Source organism: Trichomycterus rosablanca, chromosome 3, assembly GCF_030014385.1.
Source record: "Trichomycterus rosablanca isolate fTriRos1 chromosome 3, fTriRos1.hap1, whole genome shotgun sequence".
Lineage (NCBI taxonomy): Eukaryota > Metazoa > Chordata > Actinopteri > Siluriformes > Trichomycteridae > Trichomycterus > Trichomycterus rosablanca.
This window is the reverse complement of record NC_085990.1, coordinates 31820819-31847988: the sequence shown is the minus strand read 5'-3', so window position 1 is coordinate 31847988 and position 27170 is coordinate 31820819. Positions and strand designations below refer to the sequence as shown.

At 37.8% G+C, this 27170-nt stretch overlaps 1 protein-coding gene across 4 annotated transcripts in view; it reads left to right on the top strand.

Annotated features, from left to right (window-relative positions):
* The window catches only part of LOC134309822 (RNA-binding Raly-like protein), a 299334-nt gene extending 273175 nt beyond the window's left edge, over positions 1 to 26159 (top strand). For all 4 annotated transcript variants that reach the window (XM_062991166.1, XM_062991167.1, XM_062991168.1 and 1 more), the window contains 5 exons: positions 6268 to 6449; positions 13752 to 13865; positions 17664 to 17833; positions 18708 to 18742; positions 25746 to 26159. In XM_062991166.1, the coding sequence (XP_062847236.1) occupies positions 6268 to 6449; positions 13752 to 13865; positions 17664 to 17833; positions 18708 to 18740 (499 nt within the window). In that variant the 3' untranslated portion in view covers positions 18741 to 18742; positions 25746 to 26159. The remainder of the gene's footprint in view (positions 1 to 6267; positions 6450 to 13751; positions 13866 to 17663; positions 17834 to 18707; positions 18743 to 25745) is intronic.
* The last annotated feature ends 1011 nt before the right edge of the window (positions 26160 to 27170 follow it).

Here is a 27170-nt window from a genome sequence, read left to right as displayed (position 1 = left end):
TGTCAGCCGGTCTGAGAGATGCAGAGAGAGTGCCTGTGTGCCAGGGTGAATGCAGAGGCACTGCATTCAGATTGACATTTCAATGTATGTCTTATTTCTCCTCTACCATTTGTGGTTTTGTAGAAATAATACACTGCTGCCATGTATGCAGATCTGATATTCATACATAACCCACCTTATATCACAGCACTGTGCACTTCTCAATTCTAAATCAGTCAGTAGATTGTAATTTTCCAGAACAGCAGGACTCTGAAAAACAGCAGCAGCTGCAGTGTAAAATCAGATTAACTCTGATTTTCATTGTCAAAAGTATGTGAACACCTTAACATTACACCTGTAGGATAACCAAAAACATGACCTACTCCTTAACAATGAAAATGTGTAACATAGAATAGTTAAATGTAAATACATCACTGAAATACAGCAGTGAGCAATATGCAGTTATGACTACATGCATAATGAGCTTTAGTTAATATTATCTCAAATTACTTATACTTCTACTACTACCACTACTACTACTACTAGCAGATATTCATCTGACACAGTATGCATTTGCAAAGCTTATGTAAACATTTAGTTTAGTTATTTTTTTAGGCCACAAATAGTTAAATTATGTTGCAAAAAAAATTAATCTGTACTTTTGATTTATTAATAGGTTTATTCAGTGCCATGCAGTCTATACAATATGAGCCTTTATATTCCTGTTGGTTAGCAGTAATTTTTGTCTTGCAACTCCATTAAATATTACTTGTCCAAGCCATAGCCAACACCATACTAACTATAAAAAATCCCTCAAGATGAATAGAGTATCTATCTATCTATCTATCTATCTATCTATCTATCTATCTATCTATCTATCCGTCCATCCATCCATCCATCCATCCATCCATCCATCTATCTGTTTGTAATGAGTGAGGCCTGCAGTTTTTTAGATGTGGATCTGGGTTCCTAGGTGATTTAGTGGGTGAGTCATCAAAGCTCTCTTGGTGGAATTTTGCTTGGGTTTTTGCCTTTTGAAGACAATAGACTTCCATTTTCAGACTGATACATATTTTATGATATATTTGCATATTTTACATATTGGCATATTTTAATACTTTAATTTAATAATGGCATAATGTGCAGCCTATTAAGATGTTTTAATGTACTGTACTTCACAATTATGGTGAGGGGGGCTGGCAATAATCAACTCAGATTATGTTCAACTATCAGTGTAACTTGGTTTACTGGTTAATTAACTAAGATGGTATTTAATTTTTCACACAAGGCCAGTTAGTGTTAAATTTGTTTTCCATCACTAATTTAATAATTTAGGTGGAGGAACAAAAGTAGTACATAGCAGAAGTCAAAATTTTACATGCACTTTTTAGAGACACTTAATTTTTTAATTTCATTCATTTTTTCATCTCTTCTTTTTCCTTGTGACTGAATAATTGGATAGCATACTGTATTTTACTGTTAATAAAAGCACATTTTTATTGATTTAATTTCTATTGTTGTTTTCTAAAATATACATTCAGCAACTGATTATTAATTTGTTGTTGTTAAAATGTGTATAATTTATTTGTAACTTTGTAACATGGCCTCCTAATTCTTTTTATTGATTATGATTCAGCATAGCTGGTGCCCATATTAAAAGGGCTAGTTTGACTGCACCCATTACAAATATCATGTAATAGTGGTCGTTTGTCAAGGTTGGAGGAAAAACCCAAACTGTCACCTTTTTTATGTAAAAAAAAACTGTTACAATTAGATAGTCAAAGAAAAAGTAGCAAAAATCAGTGACATCACAGTACAGCCATGACATACATACCGCTTACAATAGTATGAAAACATTTGACTTTAACTGTGTATTAAATACTGTCTATATCAGAGGTGTCAAACTCAAGACGTATGATTGTTGTGATGGTTCGAGTCGTTACAGAGACGCAATTATAATTTAATGGGTCACCTGCGCCTTTAAGTGGCAACCGTTGACATTGTAGTCATGGCAACTAACTTTGACTTTGCTATGAAGCCATGTCACTTTTACGTTTTAGCGGCAAACGAACGCAGGGTAGCGTTGTCAGTAGCGTAAACAATAATAAATAGAAGTTAATTCTCTTGCAATCCAATACAGAATCATCATCTGTAAGTAGCAGACATTTATATTCTCAGTTGTTTGTAAATGTTTAGCGAGTATGTTAGTGTTTCAGTTACAAATTTACCGTAATTCCGTAATTAAATACGGTTATTACCGTTACTCTAGCAATTAGTATTTTTACACAAAATGCTAACTCATTAGCGCTATTTTATGTAAACTTAACTACAGCTATGTGCATGTACTGTATTAAATTTTATTGTTTTTATTGTTTGTATTTTGTAGTTTTACTCTATTCTGATGCACACAGTGTACAGTTGGGAAGCAAATAAAACTGACCTAACTGTATTTTGGAGGGAGCTGTCTGTCTGTCTAGCTGAGAAAGGGGGAAAACGAGGGCAGAACAATTGTCTTAAAATACATTGTAAAATCATACATAAACTGCATCTCTCACAATGGATGCCGATTTTGTGACCTGCAAAGTGACACATCCCGCCACTAGATGATGTTGAGAAATATTTACAAATAATCCCAAAATGTACAAGAAGAGAAAATTGAAGCAAAAGAAGGTAATTTATTGAAAGATGGGTTGTAGTAGTTTGTGCTTCAAGAAGTATAAATTTGGCATTTCGACACCAAACACAGAATTTAGCCTCCAAGAAAAACAACAGATTGTCCAAGACTTAAAAGGCAGACTGCAATCACAGCAGGATACATTACAATCATTACAATACAATACAACCCCACAAGCTGAGTTAGGTGTACAATAAGTGTTAAAAAGCATAAACCAGTGTTAAGGCTATTTATTCTGCCAGCACCAGAATTAAGCCAAGTCTTTTTAGCTGTTTCACACACCCCGCTGTTTCATAATGCAAGGGCCTCTTGGCGTTGTATGCATACTCATTCTGTATGATTTGACCAGGCTTTGCACTGATTTTTTGCTTGTTTGTTTGTTTTCCTTTTTCACAAGAGCACCAGCACATAAGATATAATGAAAATGTATTCATGTCCAGCAATGTATCTCCATTGTTTCATTATGAACAGACATGTAATTTCGGGCAGCCCTTTTAACTTCAGTGAAATGCTGCTTAGTGGTCCTAGTCTGAAATAATCAATTATTCCTTTTAACTGAATACTGAAGTTCAAACAAACTAAACTATTTAAGGGTCATTTCATAACACAAATGGCTTGTGGGTTAATTTGATAGTTCTGAGTGGCAAGACAGTAACTACTGAAGATGTGTTTATATAGAGCCTAAGGCCTTGGCACTGATCCATATTGCTTATGACTTCAACATAATTGAATGCCTTCCAACCCCCAAGCTTGACTTGAATCAAAATTTTATGCTTCAATTTGATGGTGCTGGCAACTCTAAGCAGCATAGCAAAACCAATTTTGGTTCTGATTTACTGTAGAGACTGTGAAATTCTTCTTTTCCTTTTTTAAATGTATTTAAAGAAAACAAAAGAACATGGGGGTTGACTGGCTCATATTAGTTATAGTTAAGGTACAAAGCTTACATTCACTTCAAATAAATCAACTTTAGAGGGACATTCAAATAGTCCTGGCATTTTAATGACTTTATTTCAGTAAATAAATGAATAAAACGTAAAATATGCACACACACACACTCACACTTTTTTTTTTATTTGGTGTCTGCAACACATTTTGAAAAACAAGGGACAAAGGAATGTTTACGCCTGTGTTTTTAATTAATTATTCACCTTTCCTATAAATGAGATTTTTTAATAGTTTGGGAACTGAGGACACTAATTGTTGCAGTTTTGCAAGTGGAATTTTGTCCAGTCTTGCTTGATACGAGACTTTAACTGCTTAGGTGACTTTAGGTGGCTGTCGTCTGATTCTCCTCCTCCTCAAGCTGCAACATTTGTTTTTAACAGGAGACAGATCTGTAGTGCAGTCAAGCAAACACATCCTGTGTTTACGAAGCCATGCTGTCATAGCGCATACAAAATGAGGCCTGGCATTTAAATAATCATGGACTTCCTGGGAAAAGATGTTGCCCTGATGGCAGCATGCATCTTTTTTATGTCCTTATATACAGTGTATCACAAAAGTGAGTACACCCCTCACATTTCTGCAGATATTTAAGTATATCTTTTCATGGGACAACACTGACAAAATGACACTTTGACACAATGAAAAGTAGTCTGTGTGCAGCTTATATAACAGTGTAAATTTATTCTTCCCTCAAAATAACTCAATATACAGCCATTAATGTCTAAACCACTGGCAACAAAAGTGAGTACACCCCTAAGAGACTACACCCCTAAATGTCCAAATTGAGCACTGCTTGTCATTTTTCCTCCAAAATGTCATGTGACTCATTAGTGTTACTAGGTCTCAGGTGTGCATAGGGAGCAGGTGTGTTCAATTTAGTAGTACAGCTCTCACACTCTTTCATACTGGTCACTGAAAGTTCCAACATGGCACCTCATGGCAAAGAACTCTCTGAGGATCTTAAAAGACGAATTGTTGCGCTACATGAAGATGGCCAAGGCTACAAGAAGATTGCCAACACCCTGAAACTGAGCTGCAGCACAGTGGCCAAGATCATCCAGCGTTTTAAAAGAGCAGGGTCCACTCAGAACAGACCTCGCGTTGGTCGTCCAAAGAAGCTGAGTGCACGTGCTCAGCGTCACATCCAACTGCTGTCTTTGAAAGATAGGTGCAGGAGTGCTGTCAGCATTGCTGCAGAGATTGAAAAGGTGGGGGGTCAGCCTGTCAGTGCTCAGACCATACGCCGCACACTACATCAAATTGGTCTGCATGGCTGTCACCCCAGAAGGAAGCCTCTTCTGAAGTCTCTACACAAGAAAGCCCCCAAACAGTTTGCTGAAGACATGTCAACAAAGGACATGGATTACTGGAACCATGTCCTATGGTCTGATGAGACCAAGATTAATTTGTTTGGTTCAGATGGTCTCAAGCATGTGTGGCGGCAATCAGGTGAGGAGTACAAAGATAAGTGTGTCATGCCTACAGTCAAGCATGGTGGTGGGAATGCCATGGTCTGGGGCTGCATGAGTGCAGCAGGTGTTGGGGAGTTACATTTCATTGAGGGACACATGAACTCCAATATGTACTGTGAAATACTGAAGCAGAGCATGATCCCCTCCTTCCGGAAACTGGGTCGCAGGGCAGTGTTCCAGCATGATAATGACCCCAAACACACCTCTAAGACGACCACTGCTTTATTGAAGAGGCTGAGGGTAAAGGTGATGGACTGGCCAAGCATGTCTCCAGACCTAAACCCAATAGAACATCTTTGGGGCATCCTCAAGCGGAAGGTGGAGGAGCGCAAAGTCTCGAATATCCGCCAGCTCCGTGATGTCATCATGGAGGAGTGGAAAAGCATTCCAGTGGCAACCTGTGAAGCTCTGGTAAACTCCATGCCCAGGAGAGTTAAGGCAGTTCTGGGAAATAATGGTGGCCACACAAAATATTGACACTTCAGGAACTTTCACTAAGGGGTGTACTCACTTTTGTTGCCGGTGGTTTAGACATTAATGGCTGTATATTGAGTTATTTTGAGGGAAGAATAAATTTACACTGTTATATAAGCTGCACACAGACTACTTTTCATTGTGTCAAAGTGTCATTTTGTCAGTGTTGTCCCATGAAAAGATATACTTAAATATCTGCAGAAATGTGAGGGGTGTACTCACTTTTGTGATACACTGTATGTCTCAGAGTCAATAGTAGTCTGGATGGTCCTTTTTATCTCTGGCACAGTTAACTCAATGTTTGTATTTTATGAAAACAACACATTTACACTGTCTTTTGGACCATCTGAGATATAGGTCCAAATAATTCTGAGGCATTTCTGCATAAAATTGATGCATGACTTTCTCTTTGTGTAATAGTTTCAGGTTTTAGGTTGCATTTCTTGATTTATTGATTCCGTGGCTATCGCGGCTACTGTGTTATGTGAAAAGTACTCCTGAACCCATATGACTATATTTATCACAGTAGCATGATGGTTTCTCATGCAGTGCTAACTGAGAGCTCACAGCTCACACACAATTAACAGCCCTACACATACTGAGATCTCTCCAGATTCCTTGAATCTACATATTTACAATATTATATACATTTCACAATATTATTAATTAATTATTATTATAATTAATATAATTATAAATATAATAATTTTTTTTCCTCAGGCTCTTCGACTATCATGGGCGGGTGGCACCTCCTCCAAGAGCCGTCATCCCTCTGAAGCGCTCACGAGTCGTTGTGCCGTCCACGCGGAGAGGAAAAACCTCTTTCTCCATCAAAACCTCCACTTCTTCATCCTCGAGACCTCCCTCTTCCTCCTCTTCATCCTTCTCCTCTGGCCTCAAACGTAAGTCAGAGCACTTCTAAATCAAAGCACATTTAGAGCTAAAAAAACATGCATGATGGCAGCTCTCATGTCTATGAATCAGCACTCGAATAATAACCAACGCTAATTGGTTTGGAGAGCAGTGTCCGATTTTGAGACTAGACTTTTGTGTGTAGATCCATTGTCCTGGGCACCATCCAGATTTTGTATTAAAATGTGGAAACATTATGTTTAATGGCAACTCTAAATTACTCCACAATCACTCAGTTTCTCAGTATTTTATAATATGAGAAAACAAGCATGGGTTTAATGCAGAGTGCTACAGAGGTTTAAATTGAGCTCTAACACTAGCAAAGATGTAATTAACAGCCTTTAGCAGTGGCAGCCTAAGTGCACATTATATAAAGTGTACAACTTTATTCCTAGTAGCTTCTCAGTTTTAGTTTTTATGTAGTAAATATTAATGATACTAGTTAAAAGGTGAAGATTGTTATTACCACATTATAGTCCCCTCAATTGCTATAAGAATAGGACTTTGTTTAGTCAAATGTCCATTTGTCAGGTTTGGCAAATGGTAATTAAAAAGGTCTGGCTCACCATTGTCATTCCATTTCACCCTAAAGGTGTTTATTACCTGTTAGCAGTAGGCGAATGTAAATGTGTAGGTGCAACCAAAAACCCTGCACCCCTTCCAAAAAATTTACAAAAAAATAGGAGAGCTTGGTCAAATGATGTATTTTCTCAAGTATCTAATTGAATGCATTGAATTTGTACATATTATGTTTTGTACAACCTTAAAATGGGAAATGCAAGAAAAAAGAGAAATCCAGTTTCTCAACACTTATACTGTGAAAAATATAACGATATCACACAGTGGTAACCATGTCCCTGTACCACGTAAAGTAAAACATTAAATTTCTTGTCTTTGTACTGTTGTTAATTGTACCGACTGAAAACAAAGCTGTTCAGGCTGGGTAGTATTAACTTGTAGGTAAGGGCTTCTCTCCTACACTGTGCAAATAAAAAGCCAAATGGATTTATTATTCATATCACTGGACCTTTGTATTGATTCTCCTGAAAGGGCTGATCTCTGCCTGTTGATGCAGATGGCTGCCTCTCGGCTGAAATTGTAACTTTGATTAGGAATTAAATGCAAATGCTGATTATTGACCGCTCAAATAAAATGGGTGAACAGATCATGCTGCAGTCTGTATGCATGCAATTTACAATAAATTGCACTATTTTAGATTATATATTCAGTTCATAAACAGACTGGGCACCAGGCTGGACCTAGCAAATGAGTACATGAAGAAATCTAACAAAAATATGAAAAACAATGCCTTAAAATGTCTACTTGGTTTAGCCTCATTTGGCAAAATTAGATTTACCATGTTATTTGGAGAGCGGCAATTATGAGGTTATCACCCCAAATATTTATTGTAGTTAAGGACAACCTTTTTTTCCTTCGGGTGTTTTTGTATAGTGTTTCTTTAGGCACTTAATAAGCATAAATGGTATAAACAGAGAAAGCAATTAATATTAATTTATTTACAAAAATATTTTTAGGGCTTCCAGACCCAAAAAAATCACCAACCACGTCATACCAAAACACATGTAACCTATAATAACATATTATACACCGATCAGCCATAACATTAAAACCACCTCCTTGTTTCTACACTCACTGTTCATTTTATCAGCTCCACTTACCATATAGAAGCACTTTGTAGTTCTACAATTACTGACTGTAGTCCATCTGTTTATCTGCATGCTTTGTTAGCCCCCTTTATGCTGTTCTTCAATGGTCAGGACTCTCCCAGGACCACTACAGAGCAGGTATTATTTGGGTGGTGGATCATTCTCAGCACTGCAGTGACACTGACATGGTGGTGGTGTGTTAGTGTGTGTTGTGCTGGTATGAGTGGATAAGACACAGCAGCGCTGCTGGAGTTTTTAAACACCTCACTGTACCTGCTGGACTGAGAATAGTCTACCAACCAAAAATATATCCAGCCAACAGCACTCCATGGGCAGCATCCTGTGACCACTGATGAAGGTCCAGAAGATGACAAACTTTAACAGCGACAATAGATGAGTGATCGTCTCTGACTTTACATCTTCAAGGTGGACCAACTAGGTAGGAGTGTCTAATAGAGTGGACAGTGAGTGGACACGGTATTTAAAAACTCCAGCAGCGCTGCTGTGTCTGATCCACTCATACCAGCACAACACACACTAACACACCACCACCATGTCAGTGTCACTGCAGTGCTGAGAATCACCACCTCCACCACCTAAATAATACCTGTTTTGTGGTGGTCATGTTGGGGTCCTGGCCATTGAAGAACAGGGTGAAGGGAGGCCAAAAAATATGTAGAGAAACAGATGGACAGTAATTGTAGAACAAAGTGCTCCTATATGGTAAGTGGAGCTGATAAAATGGACAGTGTGTGTAGAAACCAGGAGGTGGTTTTAATGTTGTTGGAGGTGTTTTAATGTTGGATGTGGTTTTTAATGTTTAATGGCTGATCAGTGTATGATAAATGTCTATAGTGTAGCTTCATCTACCAGAATCGGAAAAACAGCAAGCATACTTAATGGCTTCCAACACAGGTAAGGAGCTTGATGACGCCACTCTCTCTGCTTGGAGTGTGTGCTGCCTCTAAAACAGCTTGCTGCAAAACAAACACTTGACACAATTTTAGTTTTTCTCCTTTTTACATAAAAATCCACTTTGGATTTCTGTTGTTTAGCAAAAACAGGTACTAATATACTAATATACAGGTATATTTTGAAAGTGAGGGTTACCTAAAAACAAGTGCACAAGACCTGCCTTTCATAATGTAATACTATTTATTTTTAAAGATGGTCCTCTTGTAGATGTTTAGAGTACTGATGTCCTTATCATTTTAGGTTGGGTGGCAGCTCACCACTTAGCTTAGATGTACCAGAGTACGTTTACCCGGTGAAATGCAGTCTGCATTAGGGGTTTGCAATGATGATGATTAATTTTACTGTATGTAATGTGTTTTCTGCTCTGGTAGCTCAGTTGGTAGGGTACTGGGACATTAATCTAAAAGTTGAGGTTAAAATCCTGTTGGGCTCTTGAGCAAGGTCTTGGTCCTTGAACCCTATTGGCTCAATGGATGTTGTATAATTGGCTCTGTGACTCTGTGCTTTTACTCCAGCTTTCAATCAAGTTGGGATATGCAAAGAAAAGCATTTTATTGTGTGTATATGGCATAACATACAAATTAGCATCAGTAGTACCAGGTTTTGGATTCAGCCTGTTTTAACACTGCTGTTCTGCCTTTATAAAGAGATTGCTTTGTGAATTTTAAACTAAGTTGGTTTTCCCAGTAAGATGTCTTTCCTACATCCTTTAAACATTTCCACAGCTGTGTTTTTTTTCCTTTAAGGGTTTTCTGGTTTTGAAAAAGAAATTTTCATTTCATCCATTTCAGGGATCATTTGCTGTGGGTCATATGTGTCTGACATCCACAGCACTTACTACTTATAACTCTGTAGACACTGATAGTCTTTTAGTTAAAATGAACTCTGGAGAATAATTCTATGTTTGATTCTTAGCATTTGATTTTAGAGTTAGGGCTTGGCTTTATCACATTTGATGTATAGGAAAAATGCACAAAACAAATATTGTTTGCTTTAATCTCCATCTCTCTGGAGCTCACACTCTGGCCATGAAAGCAACCCACAATCTGTATTAAACCGGAGATTACACTTCATGTGTGAAAAGATTGTGGGAGGAAAACATATAGGACACCTAAAATTAGATAAGATGTTATATGATAGCTGTGAACTTTGCCTTTCATGCTGGAATTAAACTGAAATGATGATGAAATGATGTGAGATTGCTGTGTTTATCCAGGCTGGATCTACAATGCTTTTGAAGCAATAAACAAAAGCAGCGAGACTGAATTTATAGACAGAAATGCACTCTTGCATTATTTTTTCCCTTATCAGAAACCTCTGGCTTTGGGCTATACTGTTTATGTTTGAGTAGTTCTACGTATATTCCAGTTAGAGGGAAACACACTTCTAAAACAAACACTTTATTGTTGTTAAGTACCTAAGTGGATGATTGTGTGGTGTAACTAGAGCCAGCAGCTGAAACACACACACATACAATATATATATAAATGGTCAGTGGTCAGCTATCAAAAGTGGTCCAAGGAAGGAACAGTGGTAAACCGGCGACAGGGTCATGGGCGACCAAGGCTCATTGATGACCGTGGGGAGCGAAGGCTGGCCTGTGTCGTCCGATCCAACAGACTAGCTACTGTAGCTCACATTTCTGAAAAAGTTAATGCTTGTTTTGATAAAAAGGTGTCAGTATACACAGTGCATCACAGTTTGTTGCATATGGGGCTGCATAGTCACAGACCCGTCAGGGTGCCCATGCTGACCCCTGTCCACCGCCGAAAGTGCCAGCAATGGGCATGTGAGCGGAACTGGACCACGGAGCAATGGAAGAAGGTGGCCTGGTCTGATGAATCACGTTTTCTTTTACATCACGTGGCTGGCCGGGTGCATGTGCGTTGCTTACCTGGGGAACACATGGCATCAGGATGCATTATGGGTAGAAGGCAAAATGTTCTGCTGCAAAACCTTGGGTCCTGCCATGCATGTGGATGTTACTTTGACATGTACCACCTACCTAAGCATTGTTGCAGACCATGTACACCCTTTCATGGAAACGGTTTGAGGAGCACAACAACGAGTTTGAGGTTTTGACTTTGCCTCCAAATTCCCCCGATCTCAATCCAATCGAGCATCTGTGTGATGTGCTGGACAAACAAGTCTGATCCATGGAGGCCCCACCTCACAACTTACAGGAGTTAAAGGATCTGCTGCTGACATCTTGGTGCCAGATACCACAGCACACCTTCAGGGGTCTAGTGGAGTCCATGCCTCGACGGGTCATGGCTGTTTTGGCAGCAAAAGGGGGACCAACACAATATTAGAAAGGTGGTTATAATGTTATGCCTGATTGGTGTACAAATTTATATATATAAATGGGTAGGTTTCTTGGTTTAGGTTTCTTGTAACCTGGTAATTTTGTCCCTTGAAACTTTAAGAAATGTGTATTTATTTTTTTTGTTTTTTATAATGGTAACTTAAAAAGTAATGCATTAGTATTGTATTGAATATGTTGAATATGATGAATAATTTGTGTTGTTAAAAACAGCATTTGTAATTTTGACCAGTTAACATTTTCTGCAAATAAATTCTGTAAATTATAACATTTTTAATTGGAATTTTGAAGACATTTTTACTAAAACACATACTCAGGAACAGTAAAACAAAACCAAACAGATAATTTTGCATACACACTCAAGGTCTAATAAGACTTGGATTGATGAGTTTGGTGTGGTGAAAAATTCAGTGGCTTCTAGAGAGCCCTAAACCCAACCCCTCTGGTAAACACTTTTTGGATTCATTGGAGCATTAAAAAGTATATTCGTCACTCTCCGTTTACCTCTTAGAGACATAGTTATAGAGAGTAAATGACAAACCTGCGGGAAGAAGTTTCCGTACTTTGAACATCCTCATGTCTCATTACCAAGTCATGACCTTCTTTTCTTTAGATCAGCTTGTGACACTGACTCATTCTGAAGGATGCCATATGTCATTTCTTTTGCTGATGTCACTTCAAAGACCATTTCTGCTCTGTTGCAGTGATAATTCCTGCTCTCTTACTTGATGATTATTCTCATCACACCTGGCACAGACTTTTAAATAATTTTTCTGTGTATCTGCACTCTTCTCTGTTTCAGTGACTCAGACAAAGAGTTCATACTTGATACTTAGCTGACATGTGAACATGTGTGTGCCTGCTTTCTGGTGATGGCAGCTACTTACATGCTTAACTGGCTTCACTGCAAAACTAAAATTCAGACCCATTCAGTCAAGAAGTTATACAAGATATAGGAGTTGTGAAGAATTGTTGCATCACCTTTGACAGCAATGAATCCATCTTTTAAATTTCCTATTCGTCTTTGGGGAAGTAGATCAATGGTTAAGGTATTAAACTGGTTGAAGCCCCACTACTGCCAGATTGCAATTGTTGGGCAATATATGGAGTGCTGCAGAGATGATTATCTGTCCAACTGATTCTTCTACCTCTGTACAAAAGCTTTCTCAGATTGACCATTGTGTTCTTTCTTACCTCCCTGACTAAGCTACTTCTTGCCTGAATGCCCAATTTGGTCTGACAGACAGCTCTCTGACAGAAAGTTTGTGCCAAACTAATTCAATTTTAAAATGATTGAGGACTGTGGTTTTGGAAACACTCAAAGCCTTACATATTGTTTTAAATCCTTGCCCTTGTCTATGCCTTGATGCACTTTGTTGTCTTAGACCCACACACAGTTTCTTCACAACTTGGTTTTTGTACTGACAATACATTGTAAATGGTGGGTCCTTAAAGAGCAAGCTGTGTGCCTTTGCAAAAACTGTCTTTAAATTGCAAAAGGTGGATTCCAGTTGACTTCTAGACACATCTCAGGGATTAGCAAACAGTATGCAACTGACCACAGTTTTGAGTACCACAGTAAAGGCTCTGAATACTTATATTATTAAAAGATTTTAGGTTTTTATGTATTAGTGTTTCAGTTATTTTATTTTGTTTTCACTTTGTCATCATGGATGATATTGCAAAATGATAAAAATGGCAGTTATAACTAATAAGGTGTGTAAAAGTCCAGGGGTTTAACTAAATACTTTCTTGTATTTCGCCTATATCGCCATGGGTTAAAACCAACACTCAGAATGTCTTCAGCTCAGCCTGAAGTTCCCGGGATGTTGTACTTTTGTGGAGTTCTCTTATCAATTTACTTCTTTCTACCATGTCCAGGAAGTTTCTTGAGTAACATTTTTTTTTTTATATAACAAGTTAAACTGTTAAAGCCAGGATTCCAAGCTCTTTGAGGATAGACTTGTGCATGGTGCTAATAGCATTTTTGGTCTGGTTATATTGTGTCCTGTGCTTTTCTGTATTAAACATATGCATTTTTACAGTTTTACTAAACACTTCATTTCTGGAGATATTGTACATGGTGTACTTAATATCTAGGGGTGCCAACAATGTTGACCACAAAAAATATTATGATAATGTTTTAATATTTGTGATAATACGTCCTACTGTCAAAGGCTACCACTGCATGTTTTCTCATTTGTTACAGGAATAAGCTAGTGGTAGTAGGTTAAGAAACCCAGATTAAATTATATATAAATGATCTAGGTTCATTTCAGATTTCAGCAGTTAGTTGATGTATTTATGTCTTGTGTTTGTGTATACAGTAAAGACGGATCAGCTGCAGACGATCAAGCGTGAGCTGACTCAGATCAAGCTGAAGATCGACTCTCTCCTGGGTCGTCTGGAGAAGATAGAGAGGCAGCAGAGAGCTGAGGCGGGTAAGCAGGAGTGTGGGGTGGGAACCTGCCAAGAACAAACAGAAGTTGTGCAGGGATAAGGGGAGTAAATTAAGATCACACACAAACAATCAATCTTTCTGACAGGCTGAGAGATAGCAAACCAGAGCGTTCTGTCATAACCAGGTTCATGTGACACCACAGTGTACTGAGGATATAGGTGGGTTTATTTAGAGCTGGAGGAAAAGTACATATCACAGGATATAGGAGGACATTGGCTAATATAACTCTGTAAATTTACAATGTCTGTAATTAAAACTTATAACAAATTTACTTTATATTACATCCCTGGTAAAAAATTATCTAAATAATTTAAGTAAATAATCAACATCACAAAACTATCACAGATCAGGTGCACAGGTTAAGATTTTATTGTTCTGGTTTTGAAATAACTAAGTTAGGCTAAAAAAGCTTTTAAATTAGCCTTTCTAAAGACCTGACGTCATCACAGTTAACTTTGTGTGCTCTGTGTATGTTTGCTGTTGTTTTTTTTTACATTTCTTTTTATGTAATTATTATATTTTCAGAAAACCTACAATGATTTTCCCTTATTTTCATATTTTCTCCTAATTATAAACCCCATTTCTGAAAAGGATGGGACATTTTGTAAAATGCAGTGAAAACAAGAATCTGTGATGTGTTAATGTAGTGGTGATCCACAAGAAGGAGTCGAGTCCTGGTTGCCAGGAAATAACATGCTTTTTATTAAACAGATACAGAAACAACAGGCTCTTAAGATGAAACAAGCTTGACTGATGAAGAGTGCTCAAAATAGTGCTAGGGTCACTACGTACAGTGAACAACACCTACAGTAGATGGTAGATGTACACAGCACTAGTACAAAATACCCCAAAACATCAAACATAATTGGAAGAACACTATAACATCTTGTCTATATTTCTACATTAAAACCAAACTGTATAAAATCAATATTTACACATTATTTGTTTAAAGGCATCCTGGGAGCCATCGCAGATCATCACTATGAAACTTTATTTAACTGACTAAAGTGCATCTGTGTCTACTGTTAAAACACAGACAAAATGAGGCCTGGTATAGTTTTGCTGAAATAACCACAAGGCATAGTCTTGATGGCAGCATACATGTTTCTCTGTTATATGTTCCCCACTTCATACCTCCACATCAACGGTACTTTAAAACTTATGGAAGTCACCAACGCTGTGGGCACTGATGCACCCATACCATGACAAACAATCTGGATGGTTCTTTTCATATTTAAGCTTGAGTCCAGATGATTTTTCAGCGTTTCTTTATAGAATTTTTATATTTTTTTAGGTTGCTGCACAGTTTTAGGTTGCGTTTCTTGATGCAGCAGCAGACTGTGTTAACAGTGGTTTTCAAAAGTATTTCAAAGCCCATGGGGAAGAATTTATCACAGTAGCATAGTTTGAGAACTTGAGAGCTTAGCGGTTGTGCAAATTCAACAGGGTTTCCAAAAACAATATATAAAGGGAACCTTGTACAACTATACTGCCTATAAAAAGAGAGGGTAGCATCCAATTCACTGACTGACATAGCCCATGTCCATTGTGGATCCTTGTGTGGGACCTGTTAGGAGGTACATTACATTTCCTCATGAGTCAGCTAGACCACCCAAAACAGTTTGGTCGTGCCTATTGAAAAGTCGCCACAGTACCAGGTTAGGGCTGGGCGATATTGCAAAAAAAAAAAAATCTAGATTTTTTTCAAATTTATTAACGATCTTCGATTTCGATTTTTTGGTTTGTTCTTGTATAATGCCATTAAAAAGACTTACATTTCTTTTTTTTGCATTTTTATTTAAAAGACTGCAGAAGTGCAAAAATAGTAACAACACCACCTATAATTATTCTTTCAAGGGACACAAACTTTATAACAATAACGATATAACAATAATGAACAATAATTAAAACAAAATAGAAATCTAATTAGCTATATCTTTTTTAAGCTCACAAACAACGAACTTTAAATAATGTGCAAGCATATCCTCCTTACATTAAGAAAAGTGCAAAACCACAAAAAGTTCTTTACAGGTTTCTTAAAAGGAACACAAGCCTATCTACTGTTTCCACCACTGAAGTGAGTCTGTATCAGTATCTACATTAGGGGACATCAAGTAAGCAGTCAGCTCAGCTTTGATTTTGTCCTCTTGTGACTGGGGGGTGGATGGAGGGGGCACGGTCTGCTTCCAACAATATGGACTACAATTCCCATGCTCCCACGGACTCACATGTCCCTGGTCAGCCAATCCTGATCGCAATTCTATGAATCTTATTTAAACACTTCTGTTAGTCTCGTTGCGAAGTATTGCCGTCTGTGTTTGCGTGCATACCAAGTGGTCCTTATTTCTGAATCTAGCTATTACCGTGTATGATTCTTGTCTTCCGTTTACTGTTTTTTGCCTGCGCATTTGGTTTTCTCTGCCTTTCTGTTTATCCTCTGGTCTTGGACTCTGCCTTATTTTGTACATTGATTTTAGATTGCTTTTAATATTAAACTTTCCTTGATATATATATTCCGCGAGCATCTGGTCAGTTTCTGCCTCGTGACATGTTGGTATTTTAATTAAAATATAAGGTTTGTAAACTTGTACAATCGCGATTGTCACATTTCTAACATTGTGTTAAAGCGTTAATTCGAATTAATCGTGAAAATCGCCCAGCACTATACCAGGTTAAGTTCACTAGAAAGCAGATAAAGCATGTTGACAGCGCCCATGCAAAAACTGGATCAGACTGAGCCCAGCATTACAGTTTCAAAAAAGTAAGAATAGTTTGGCAACAGAACATTAATTTTACCACGGCTAAACTCTAGTATGAGCTTAACTAAAACCAGTGCACATGAGTCAAGACTTTTCACAATTACTGGACAAGCAGGCCAAAGCCAATGCCAGTTTCTTCAAGATCAGCTGAAAAAAGTAGTGAATCTAGTCATCCAAATATTTGATTTGGCACAGTTTTATAGATGCCTTTCATGATGCAACCTGGACTTGGGATATCTTTGCACTGATATGTGTGTTCTCTAGTCACAAAGGTGTTCAACAAACTCCGGCATTGAGAAATGTTCTTTAAAACTGATTGACAAGTCTTTCACAAAGCTTTGCAGAAAATAGCCATGACCCCTCTTTGCTGACAAATACTTAGTCTTTAGTGGATCCTCCTTTTATGCCCAATCCTGAGACCCTTGCCTGTTATTAAGTCACCTGATTAATGTGAAATTATTGTGGAATCTTTTCACTCTTATTGTGCCCTGTCGTAGTTAAAGGCATCAAATTCAAAATACAGTTTTGTTCAGTTAAAATGTCATGTATTTGTACTTTTGTCAGTTAAATAAAATTAATTACAAAAACCCACAAATTCTTGAATTTATTGCATTTTACAAAATGTCCCAGCTAGATTGGGTTTATACTTTATTTGTAATACTATACCAGCATCACATCAAATGTTTAAGGTTACTGTGGAACATGCTATTTAAACATCCACCAGATTTAAAGCTAAACTTCAGGTTACTGTGGAACAAATGATATTTAAACATCCACCAGATTTAAAGCTAACCTTTTTTTTTAATACCCTTTATTATCTCAGGCTTCTAAAATATTGTCTTCTCAGATTAGCCTTTCACTCAGTGTCATGTCTTTTCTCTCTAAACTAATTAGCAGTTTTGCCTATGCTGTCCTTTGTCTCTGAAATATTTAATAATTGATCTCTTTGTGCTATTATGGCACTTTGTCTCTACTTCTTTGTCTTTCTTTAATGCTATCTCTGCCTCCCCCCATCTCAGAGGCTCAGAGGAAGTATGAGGACAACTGCGACTCTCTGCATGAGGAATCTCTATCAGAGACAGCAGAGAACTCGGGAGAAGAAGCTGGCGAGGGGGCGCTTGACGCAGAGGCCGGTGAGATGTCTGACGGAGGAGAGGACGACTATGACGAGGAGGGCAGCGCTGATCTGGTACGGACAGCTCCTTTTGGGAATGGGAAATGGTAAAGGCCATGTTACTGGTGACAGCTACTAGATTTGATTCCTTCTCCTATTAAATGTAATGCAGCAGAATTATTCATGGCTGCAGATAGCAGAGCCGTGTCAGAAATGTAGCACGTCTATCAACGCCACACGCTGTCCCGCACAGTAATTAAAATTAAATGCAGGGGGCAGTCAGGCTGCACAGAGGCCTATAGGGATGCTGAATTTAGATGTAGCTTGATGGACAAGGTATTTTACAAAGTCATTGTGCCCCTTAAATGAAGGAAATGAGGGCAGAAGTGTGCAATGACCAAGTGTCTATGTAGATAATGGAAGTATAGGAGCTCTTATTCAGTATCTAGTATATTCATTTGACAGCTAATAAGAGATTATATCTTCAAAAAACACTAATAGAGTCATTTGTAGCTGATTTATATGCATTCATTGAAGTGAGCAGTCTGGGGAGCTTCGGGCTGGGCAAGTGTGGGCAAATTTGCAGCAGCTCAAAGACACGACATGACTCAGCCTTTTAGTCCTGTACTTCAGAGGAATAATGACTGTGATGTTGATGTTCATCTCTGCTCCAGTATGGCCACACACTTGGTTACATTTATTAGCCTATTTAACTGACAGCCCAAATAAATCATGAGTGGTACGAACACTTTAATGGAACATAATATTTTTCAGATACAGACTGTTCCGTCAGACAGTCATCCTCTATCAAGGTCACAGTCGATAAAGCTTACAAATAAACCATAAGACGGCAATCAGCTTACAACATCAGTTTGTATCGCTGTACATGTTGTTTACCGTGTTGTGTAACCAAATTTTCAGCAAACAATTTGTCTTTTTTATTTTACAGATAGAGAACCATGTGTCTGACATTGACAACTAAAGGTAAGACTTCCATTTCAACAAATCTTTAAGGTTTTTCCTAAATTCAAATAACATCATATTGAAGGACATCACATTTGGCTTTTTTAACATAAGCCAATTTAATGCATGCGATAAACTTAATGTTTAATTGCATTCTTATTCCTAAAACGATAATAGAAAATGGACAAAGAAAATTGGTATGGCATTACTGTGTCTGTATTAAGGCAGAATCAGAACTCAGCTATATGCCTTAGAAAGACTTTTTGATCATGGACATCCAGGTTTATGCTGCTACACTGATTCACACACTGATGGAAAAGAATGATAATGATTTTAAAGCGCTGGCATTCAATAACCTTTTATGTTCAAAAAAGCCAAGTGTTACTGTATCTTTTAAAAGATTAACTGATTAACTGATTTTGAATGGCTGTTTTTGTATCTTTAGATTTGTTTTTAAGTCAAATTTGAGTCATTTTAAACACATTAAATGGGTATTTTGGCAAAATATAAATGTTAAATATTGTTGAAATTATTTGGTACAGCCAAGAGACCTAATAAATCAATGTATTATTAACCATTATCCCGATTTCTATTGCAGATTTGAGTATTTTTACTCCTAATTCAACTGACAGACACTGCTCATGTATCTTATGTCTCTGGCAAATGTTTCAATACCAAATGGTATTATCACTTTGTTTTCAAGTTAGTCTGAAGAAATGTGTGGAAATAAAGTCTTACCAGACTCTTACAAAATAGTCGATGGTCTATACAAATCCATTTAGAGCCTAATAAAATGGCAGTGATTAACGTGAGCTGCATTCCAAATCATACCAAACGCTGTACCAAATCGTCTATCTAAAAAGTGCACTATCAGTAAGGTAATTAAACACTATAAGGCATATTTTAGTTTTTAAAGCATAAACTGTTCAGTTATCATAGCATTAAAAACTCTCAGTGTACAAAAGTATCCCAGTGCTTTTAAAAACCTTTAAGGGAACCAAATAAAACAGTAAGCGTATTTCTGTAATTGTTACATTAGAGACATACACCGATCAACCATAACATTAAAACCACCTCATTGTTTCTACACTCACTGTCCATTTTATCAGCTCCACTTACCATATAGAAGCACTTTGTAGTTCTACAATTACTGACTGTATTCCATCTGTTTCTTTTCATACCTTTTTAGCCTCCTTTCATGCTGTTCTTCAATGGTCAGGACTCTCTCATTACCACTACAGAGTCAGTATTATTTGGGTGGTGGATCATTCTCAGCACTGCAGTGACACTGACATGGTGGTGGTGTGTTAGTGTGTGTTGTGCTGGTATGAGTGGATAAGACACAGCAGTACTGATGGAGTTTGTAAACACCTCACTGTCACTGCTGGACTGAGAATAGTCTACTAACCAAAAATATCCAGCCAACAGCGCCCCGTGGGCAGCGTCCTGTGACCTCTGATGAAGGTCTAGAAGATGACCAACTCAAACAGCAGCAATAGATGAGCGATCGTCTCTGACTTTACATATACAAGTTGGACCAACTAGGTAGGAGTGTCTAATAGAGTGGACAGTGAGTGGACACAGTATTTAAAAACTCCAGCAGTGCTGCTGTGTCTGATCCACTCATACCAGCACAACACACACTAACACACCACCACCATGTCAGTGTCACTGCAGTGCTGAGAATGATCCACCACCTAAATAATACCTGCTCTGTAGTGGTCTTGCAGGGGTCCTGACCATTGAAGAACAGGGTGAAAGCAGGCTAAAAAGGTATGTAGAGAAACAGATGGACTACAGTCAGTAATTGTAGAACTACAAAGTGCTTCTATATGGTAAGTGGAGCTGATAAAATGGACAGTGAGTGTAGAAACAAGGAGGTGGTTTTAATATTATGGCTAATCGGTGTATATTGGGTACTAAAGCTTATGCAAAGACTTTCCTCAGATGGTAATATAACATCTATATAGAGATTACTTTTGCCACCACATAACTAATGTTCTTTTATTACAGTAAATTAAAAATATCTTTACACCTCTTAACTTTTTAGGATTTTTGTGAGATCCAATGACATTGGAATGAAATTTTTTTTTCACAAAAGTATTCAGACCCTTTGTTCAGTACATTGTAGAAGCCTCTTTGGCAGCAATTACAGCAACAAGAGTTCTTGGATAGTCTTTACACATATTGTTTAGTCACATAATTATTTATTTGTTTATTTATTTATCTATTTATTTTCATTTTCATCAACTGCTTTATCCTGATCAGAGTTGCACATCAAGTTGACTCCTGGCGACCATATGGATATAGAACACCTTTCTTTTGTTTGGATCTTCAGGCTTCTTAATGTCTCCTCTAACTCATGGGATATACAGGGGTTGGACAAAATAACTGAAACACCTGGTTTTAGACCACAATAATTTATTAGTATGGTGTAGGGCCTCCTTTTGCGGCCAATACAGCGTCAATTCGTCTTGGAAATGACATATACAAGTCCTGCACAGTGGTCAGAGGGATTTTAAGCCATTCTTCTTGCAGGATAGTGGCCAGGTCACTACGTGATGCTGGTGGAGGAAAACGTTTTCTGACTCGCTTCTCCAAAACACCCCAAAGTGGCTCAAAAATATTTAGATCTGGTGACTGTGCAGGCCATGGGAGATGTTCAACTTCACTTTCATGTTCATCAAACCAATCTTTCACCAGTCTTGCTGTGTGTATTGGTGCATTGTCATCCTGATACACGGCACCGCCATTGGATGCACATGGTCCTCCAGAATGGTTCGGTAGTCCTTGGCAGTGACGCTCCCATCTAGCACAAGTATTGGGCCAAGGGAATGCCATGATATGGCAGCCCAAACCATCACTGATCCACCCCCATGCTTCACTCTGGGCATGCAACAGTCTGGGTGGTACGCTTCTTTGGGGCTTCTCCACACCGTAACTCTCCCGGATGTGGGGAAAACAGTAAAGGTGGACTCATCAGAGAACAATACATGTTTCACATTGTCCACAGCCCAAGATTTGCGCTCCTTGCACCATTGAAACCGACGTTTGGCATTGGCACGAGTGACCAAAGGTTTGGCTATAGCAGCCCGGCCGTATATTGACCCTGTGGAGCTCCTGACGGACAGTTCTGGTGGAAACAGGAGAGTTGAGGTGCACATTTAATTCTGCCGTGATTTGGGCAGCCGTGGTTTTATGTTTTTTGGATACAATCCGGGTTAGCACCCGAACATCCCTTTCAGACAGCTTCCTCTTGCGTCCACAGTTAATCCTGTTGGATGTGGTTTGTCCTTCTTGGTGGTATGCTGACATTACCCTGGATACCGTGGCTCTTGATACATCACAAAGACTTGCTGTCTTGGTCACAGATGCGCCAGCAAGACGTGCACCAACAATTTGTCCTCTTTTGAACTCTGGTATGTCACCCATAATGTTGTGTGCATTGCAATATTTTGAGCAAAACTGTGCTCTTACCCTGCTAATTGAACCTTCACACTCGCTCTTACTGGTGCAATGTGCAATTAATGAAGATTGGCCACCAGACTGGTCCAATTTAGCCATGAAACCTCCCACACTAAAATGACAGGTGTTTCAGTTATTTTGTCCAACCCCTGTAGGTTGTCTGTCAGTGAGATCAGTCCTCATAATTTTGTTTGTTTTAATCTTCATCTCAGAAAACAACTGCTCACATAGGTATGTGCTATCAAACATTGACAACATATGGGCAGCTTGTAGACCAAGCTTAGGCATCATTTCTGGGATGAAAGAAGGGAACTGGCCTGCTCTAATTGAATCATATTTGGCCTTAAGTGTGCTATCACACTGTAGTTTTACTAGTTTTCTATTTGCATGTTCATTGGTGCACTCGGATCAGCTGCAGATGAATTATTGAAAACCCAAAATTGAACTTCTGGGTCTTGAAGTCTGGGTGAAGTGTGCTGCGTTTGATAGCAAACGTGCACCTGGAAAAGCTGTGGTAGTGAGTTTGCTTGTGATTGCTTAGCAGGATGAAAAGTGATCCAGGTTATGTTGATGCATTTGATTCTCCCACAAGTGCATATTTGGTTTGGAACGATTGTGATCCTGCAGTTGTAGGTTCAGCGCATTTAGATGGTCTGTTATGTCACACCAAAAAAAAAACCATATCACATAGCCACCTTTCATCCTTTAGCTCTGTGACTTCTTTACCCTTGCTATCCATAAATTAACAGATTTCTTTGTGCAACTCAAAGTCTCCTCACCACTTTTCCTCGATTTCTCCATTGCATTTCTGTATTGTAGGGCACATCAGCAAATGTAGAATTCATCTTAAATTAAAAAATGACAAATTCACAATGATTAAAACCCTTGGCTCTGATTAAATTAATTGCTTTCATTATAGCTCACATAACATGATCCATTCTCAGCGCTTTACCTCAAAGGGCCTCTTGGTGTATATTACAGTGGTAGGCTGTCAGCCCAGATATGTAATTCTCCTCCTGCATTTTTTCTTGCACTCTTCCTCACCAGTCTGTTCCTATCACTGCACCATTTTGATCTCCAGCTGTCATCAGTCCCATGAGTTTGCCCCACAGCAACTTCATGTCATACACACATTTTTCCACTTCTTGAAAAACGTCCTTTCCAGTGGTTGTGCCATGCTGAGAAGCATCCCAATAATGCTGGCACCACCATGTTTCACCACAGGCATGTTATTAGGCATGTTATTCTGTTGGCAGTGTCACTCACATGCCCTTTAACAAACTCCAAGCTAACTGACAAATATATGCCAAATTTGTTCTGTTCCAAAATTATTATGACCAGTGTGGTTTAGGAACATACAAAGTAGTTGTAAGTACATAGTTTCATATTTTTATGTTTCAAGATATTTCATATCTTCTCCTGTTTTAAGACTTTGTCCAATTTGATCATTTACATTCACAGACAGTTCCTTGGACTACATGGCTTGTTTTCTGTCCTGACAATGCAGTTTAAATTAAGTCCCACAAAGATCTAGCCGTGTGCCTCTCCAAACTTTGTCCATTCAATGCAGTTACATTAGGTGGACTCCAGTTGAGGTCCAGACACAGCGCACGAGTAGTTAAAGCAAACAGAATGAACCTGACCACAGAGTGCCACAGAAAAGGAGTGAATACTTTTGTGAATAAAAGATTTTAATTATTTTGATTTTTATTATTTATTTATTTAATTTATTATTAAACAATTATTATTATTTAATTTATTTATTATTTAATTATTTATAGTTTTTCCAAAAACGTACAAAATAAAGCATGTTCATGTCATCTTTATCGGTGATTGCAACACAAAGTTTGCAAAAAGTCAAGGGAGTGGTAGCTTATCAGTTACGGTACTGGACTAGTAATCAGAAGGTGGCTGATTCAAGACCCTCCACTGCCAGTTTGCCATAGCTGTGCCACTGAACAAGGCACTTAACCCTCAATTGCTTGGATTGTATTCAGTCACAATTGTAAGTTGCTTTGACTTAAATGTAAGTAATGTACTGAACTAGTGATTAAAACACCACTGATTCAAACCCCACCATTGTCAAGCTGCTATTGTTGGACCCCTGAGCAAGGTCCTTTACCCTTAATTGCTTGTATTGTACTCCATCACCATTGTAAGTTGTTTTGGATAAAAAAAATATTTAAAAGGATTACATCAGGAAACACTGAGCAGGACAGGGTGCTAATAAATCACAGGGCTTCGCCCATCCACCTTATCCCCCTCAGACATAGCCAATCATGTCTGTATAAATGCCTGGCTGATCCTCGGATGTCAGCAGTGGTGGGTTAGCCTACTTTATTGCTGCGCCACCAGAGCACTCCAATGTGTGTTATTTATGCACTTGACAAATACAGTAAGTTGAGTACACTCTTTTCTTAAACAGTCCGAGGAAATTTTAATTACACTTGAATAAATTCGTAATATAGTACACTTTTTGTAAGTACATGACATGAATTGATTAAATTGTAAATTGTGACATTGTAAATGTAAAAAATGTATTTTTTCAGTATTTGCATTCACATTCATTTTATTTTTAAATACATTTTGTCTATATTTTATATTTTATTAAGTCTGCATAACACAACTACTGAAAAGTTGTCCACTCTAAGCAAACGTTACAAATAGAATTTACATTTAACATGCATTGCTTAAGTGATACTAGAGTATAAAATAAAGAATGATTAAAAATACGTGTACTCAATATAAGGTACTTAATACATGTACTAAATATAAGGTGATTAGCAGTAAACTTGTACATATTGGCCGATAATGTGATCAGGCTGATACACTAACTGGTTTGACCACTTTTATAAATGAAAGAAATCTAACAATACTAATACACTGTATAGTCTTATTATAAAATCCCATCTGCGCATGGCTGGATTGGCATTCTGTCTGAGGTGTGTTATTGCATTAAGCACAGTGATTCGGGGGAAGCTGGATCTACAGCACCCCTGACCATGCAGGAAAAAATCATGGTAAAACATATAATTTTCTCTGTATAAATTTTTAAGATAAAAAAAGATACTTAGTTAATTTTAGTAGTTTCTTGTTCATGAAAAGATTTTTAATCCTTTGGAATAACATATTAGGGGAAGATTTAACTTCTAAGTAACATGTGTACTCTATTTTACCTCTGCACATTTCACTATATCTAATCTAGCACTATCAGACAAATGGAATTCAAATGCATATTGGCTTCCCTTGTTGAAAACTAACCAAGCATGCAAACCGATAGAGAGAATGAGCCAATTATCATCAGTGGGACAGATGGGATGCTTTAGAGTCTGTTTAACAAATATATTACAGACTAATTGGGCCTAATTGTTTAGTCTATAAGTTCTGCAGTTGCCAAATAGCATGCCTTATTAACCAGACAACACTTTCTTTTTTGCAGTTGTTATGATAAAATTGTGCTTGTGCTTAGCTGTTACTGTTAATGATTGTGATTTGCTAATTAGTTAAAGTTTTTATCATAATACAAAGAAGAATGTCACACAGCTGTCTTTTTTGACAGGCTATGTTAGAAGAGAACGCTGCCATTAACAGCATCGAGGAGGAAGCATGACAGATAAGCTGCAGGAAAGGTTCAAAGAAAAAGAAGTGTTAATTTGTTTTTCATAAGAACAGTGGAGTGAGTATGATTGGTCCTGGTGAGAGACAAAGCAGCGGATGCTCATGGACAGATCTCTCGCCGCCACTCGTCACAAGCCACTCAGCATTTCACAGGCCTTCATTTGATTAACTTGAATTATTCATGCATTCAGAGGACAAAGATAAATATTACAGATGGACTGCTGAGGCTTGATCGTGAGCCTTTGACATGTGAAATAAAGTCATGGTATTAGAAAATGTAGAACCTTTTCTTTAGTCATAATATTCCAGTTTTGTTCCAAAATTGTGTTTTCATTAAATGTCTGATTAAATTGAACTTACATTTTGTCTGTGTGAATATCAATGTAAGGTAAGACTTTATCTGAATCCTGCATCATGTGAATGATTATTACTTTAATGCGTTATGCCAAATATCATATGCAGTCACTTAAAAAAAAAAAAACAATTTAGATCCACTATACATGCTAAATAAATAATATCAAAGTTGGTATTTTTGTTGCTGCACAGCTCCAGGGTCCCATTTTTTATCATGTTTAGAGCCTGTTCCTTGTGTCTTTATGTATTTTCTTAGACTACTCCTTTTTTCCAAAGACCTGCAGTTAGATTGATTGACCATTCTTTAAATACACTGAAATAAGCATGTCAGAAACCTGTCACAGTGCTACGTTCCAGTACCAGTTACTGTCATGACAGCTTTCAATCACTGTAATTTGTAATGACATTGCATAGTATAAATGCTGTCAAGACAGTACTTGGAAAATATCACTGTTATAATACCTGGCATCAACTTTTATGATTATCTAAAAGCATATACACATTTATGACATGCTTATGTCAGTTCCATGGAAGAGACAACCATATTAATGTCCATGGTTTTGGAATGGTATCACCAACAAGCTCATGATCAGGTGTCCACATACTTTTGGGAATATAGTGCATTTGTATAATTAGATCAAAATATAGGTGTTATTCTCTGAAATCACTGGCACACTGTATCACATGATGCCAATTAAATCTTACATAAATTAATAACATGTGATCTGTATGTCAGATTATACAATAAAATTATTTTATCATTCACAAATCACTAAACCGAAATGTTTGAAATGTAAATTTTATGAAATCCATTATGCATTGGTTGAAGGTTAAAGTGTGTCTAACTGTATTTGTGGCAAAAAATAGTACAAAGGTAACCTGGTCATTACTGAAAGAGCTCTGTTCATTCTTACTGTTTCTTCCTGGTTAGGATTGTGGTGGGTCTTGCGCCATCTGGAACAAGGCACAACGCAGGAATATACTGTAGATGTGACAGTTTATCACAGGACAA